Source organism: Morone saxatilis, unplaced genomic scaffold (assembly GCF_004916995.1).
Source record: "Morone saxatilis isolate NCDOM2014 unplaced genomic scaffold, NCSU_SB_2.0 Contig21, whole genome shotgun sequence".
Taxonomy (NCBI): Eukaryota; Metazoa; Chordata; class Actinopteri; family Moronidae; genus Morone; species Morone saxatilis.
Window position 1 is genome coordinate 20397567 of NW_023339774.1, and position 3473 is coordinate 20401039.

Sequence of the window (3473 nt, forward strand, 5' to 3'; positions counted from 1 at the left end):
CCCCCTCTCCCCCTCCGCCCCCCCATGCTGCGGCCATCATTGGTATGTGCCGTGTGTCTCTGTGTGCTTCAGGTGAGGGCTGCCTCCACTGTCACCTCCTGGAGTAACCAAACTCCAACAGCCCTCCCCAATGTCCCTCCTCTTCAAGTAGGCAGCGCCTCAGACCAGCAGGTACACTGACCGCCCACCGGACCTCCACACACACCTTCACTGATGTTTGCAGATGTTCTGACACGCAGGCTTGCCTTAATGAATGCAAATGTGTTTTCACTGATCGGATTAATTACCTGATTTCCCAGTTTGGCTGCTGTGGTTTTTCTGTGGTATTACCCTGCTTCCTGTTGATACTCTTTGTCTCCTGTGATGCATGTCTTCACTCAGTCTCATTTGTTTCTCCTGCACACAGACATCTCTCTTCACATCTGTCTGTTCGTCTAAACACACCACACCTCGACCTGCATGCTGTTACTTCTTAGCAAACATAATAATGCTGATCTGCAGATATTAAATGACTTTGAGAAGAGCAAAAGAGCAAGTTTGACACAGGATATTCTGCCCTCTGTTCGCAACACCAGGCTTTATTTTTACACTAGCAGCGGAAAAGGCTTCTAGTCTTCTATAAATGTTCTGATCAATCTGTTCAATCCTCATGTAAAACAATATTTGAGAACACAGGGACAATGAACAAAACAAGACCGGTAACAAGTATGCAGAAATGAAGGATAGAATTTAATCAGCAGTGGTGGAAATTATGCTACAGCAGATTCAAACTCAAACATCAGATAACAAAGGTTACATTGTGCTGAAAATAAAGAAGAAAACTAATTTAAAAAGGAGACATGTAAACAAATAGAGCACAAAAGAGCAAAGTAAGAGACATTAGAAAAGCCAGGACCAAGGAATAGATCAATTAAATCATTGTAGGGAAAAGACATTTTGATGACATTTATGAACATCAAATCAAAACTAATAAACGTACAACGTGAACATTTAAATAAGAAAATGACCAAAAGACGCAGGGATCCGCTTCAGATTGAAGTCTTTTGTGTATGAAGTCACTAACAGGGTATATTGCTGTTAATCAACTAATCGTTGCAGCTCTACTTGTCACTAACTAACATTAACTCTCTGAGTATGTTGATGACAAATTAAACTTGTGTCTTCAGCCAAAGATCATCTATGAGTGAGGAACCTCCACTCTGTGACACTGCTGTCCAACTGCAAGTGCTTTCATCTACTCTAATAAAACAACAGCTGATCAGATCGAGCACAAGGTCTCCCAAATAATCATAATTTCAATCAATTTAATCTTATAAATAATCATAATTGTGATTCATTGATTTTCAGCATCTGGATCAAGTCGTGTGGCAAATGTAGTTTTTTACAGATTATTTCAATGTTTAATCAACATTTAGGTAAATTATAAGTATTTAATCAAACCCATTGTTATTATTATTTCAGTATTATATACTAATATAATATCATACAGTGTTATAACATTACTAGGACTCGGTTTGGGGCCGGTCTGGAGAGCACAGAGACGTTATCGTGGATCTTTCTGTCTTTTGGCTTCAGGTTTGAGTTTCTTTGTGTCTCTGCAGGCGGAGCCTTCAAACCCCGTGTACGGGATGCCACCCTCCGGCTCGGCCGCCGCACCTCCACCCTCCTCCACTCCTGCTTACATGGTGTCCCATCAGTACCAGCGTAAGTGTTTCACACATTCTGGCAGAAGAGTTCGCTCCGCGTTATTAAGGTTGTTGACTTGAGTGTCAGAGTGTCAGACGAGAGTTTAACTGTCATTAAGCAACCTTGTCTCCTAAATATGACGTTTATATACTTGAACGTATCTGCAAACTGTTAACAGAGAACGATTCATTTTCATGGTCATGTTTACACAACTTAAACACAAGATGAGACGATATCAATATTTAACCAAAAACAATCCCCTCTTTGCCCAAATTAAACTAAACTTTTTAGGTCGCGTTCATGTCTGTCAAAAAGAAAAAAGGATTGCTGCCTTTTAGTTCTGCTGCAGAGTTATTATAGTTTTGTATTTTTCATTAGTTTTTATTTAGTTTTTTATAATGAAGAACTGTTTTAGTTTTAATTAGTTTTAGTGTTCGTTTTAGAGTTTTTTATTATTATATAAGGGGTATTGTCAGGAGTTCAGAACAATCCACGTTAATAAATAAATCAGTGCTGTGTATTATGTATTGTTGTGATGGTTATGAAGGCTTACATTCCCACTTTCATTACCACCGTTCAGCCACTTTATCTATAATAACATTGATTCACACTGACTCATCCAGTATATAAACATTATTAGTAGGAGATGGGGTTGCCTGACATACAGTGAACATACAGCCTCAGTTCTCTCTTCTTTAAAACCCTGACAAGCATTTCCTTTTAGAAAATGTTTGACTCTGTAATATCTGATCTCACTAACTGAATATGTCTTATTGTGACTGTTTTATCTCTTTGCCTGTTGAGTCTTTAACAGAGAGCGCAGTAGCATGCACTGTTAGCCTGTTTATTATAAGTCTGCCCTGTTGCATGATACTGTCTGATATAACACTAACAGCCTCTGTTGTATCCTGTGTGACTCCCAGCCTACCCCCCCCAGGTCAGCCAGTACCCACCTGGAGCTGGTGGGGTGTCTATCTATCAGCCTCTTCAGTACTCCTCTGCTGCTCCTCCTCCTGCAGAGCCTCCTGGCTTTCTCTCTCAGTACACGCAGCCCATGCCCTCTCAGCCAGCACCTCCGGTCTATCCCGGACAACCTCCCATCAGCCAGTGCCTGTCCTCCTCTCCTCCCTCCCATCCTCCTCCTTTCTTTCCGACCGCCTCCGCCTCTGCCTCTTCCTCCTCCTCCTCTTTTTCTGCTCCTCCGTCCTCCGGAGCGCCTTTCCAGCATGGCGGTCCGGGATCTCCGGTGTCGTACATGCCTCTTCCTCCACCGTGCGGAGTCTCAGGTACACAGCTTGACCCCGACCCCGGGCTGATCCCCGCCTCTCAGAGAACAGGTCTGCATGGCTCTGATCATCCTCACATCTCTCTTAGCCTGTGTGTTCAAAGACAACCACAGTTTGAACTTTTTAACTACCAAACAGTTCAGTGCATCTTCAACTTACTTAGACAAGCATTTTCAGTTTTTTACCTTATTAAGATATAAAACATAATACAGATTGGTTTCAAAACAAAAACAGTTTTCATAATAAAACAACCATTAAGGAATAAAGTCAAAGTGCCAGTGACAGTGACAGTTAATGTGTGCATGTGTTTACAAGTTTACTACAACATGGAAATAGAGCTCAAAATCTGCGTTAGGAAATTCATAAAGAATCCCCAAAAAAAGGAAATAATGCTGGAAAATTTAATTAAATGCCTCAATGTTTTATCTGGTCCCAGAAGAAGCTCACTGGGCAATACAGCCAGATACAGCCTGAGTAAAGGCAATTTATAAAAGATAGATA

General features: G+C 41.3%; 1 protein-coding gene across 1 annotated transcript in view; it reads left to right on the top strand.

The window, feature by feature from the left end:
- sec31a (SEC31 homolog A, COPII coat complex component) overlaps positions 1 to 3473 on the top strand; it is a gene marked incomplete at its 5' end in the record, with an annotated part of 14626 nt that overhangs the window by 7598 nt on the left and 3555 nt on the right. The window contains 3 exon segments of the mRNA XM_035668279.1: positions 73 to 171; positions 1602 to 1704; positions 2610 to 3023. Coding sequence (XP_035524172.1) covers positions 73 to 171; positions 1602 to 1704; positions 2610 to 3023 — 616 coding nt within the window.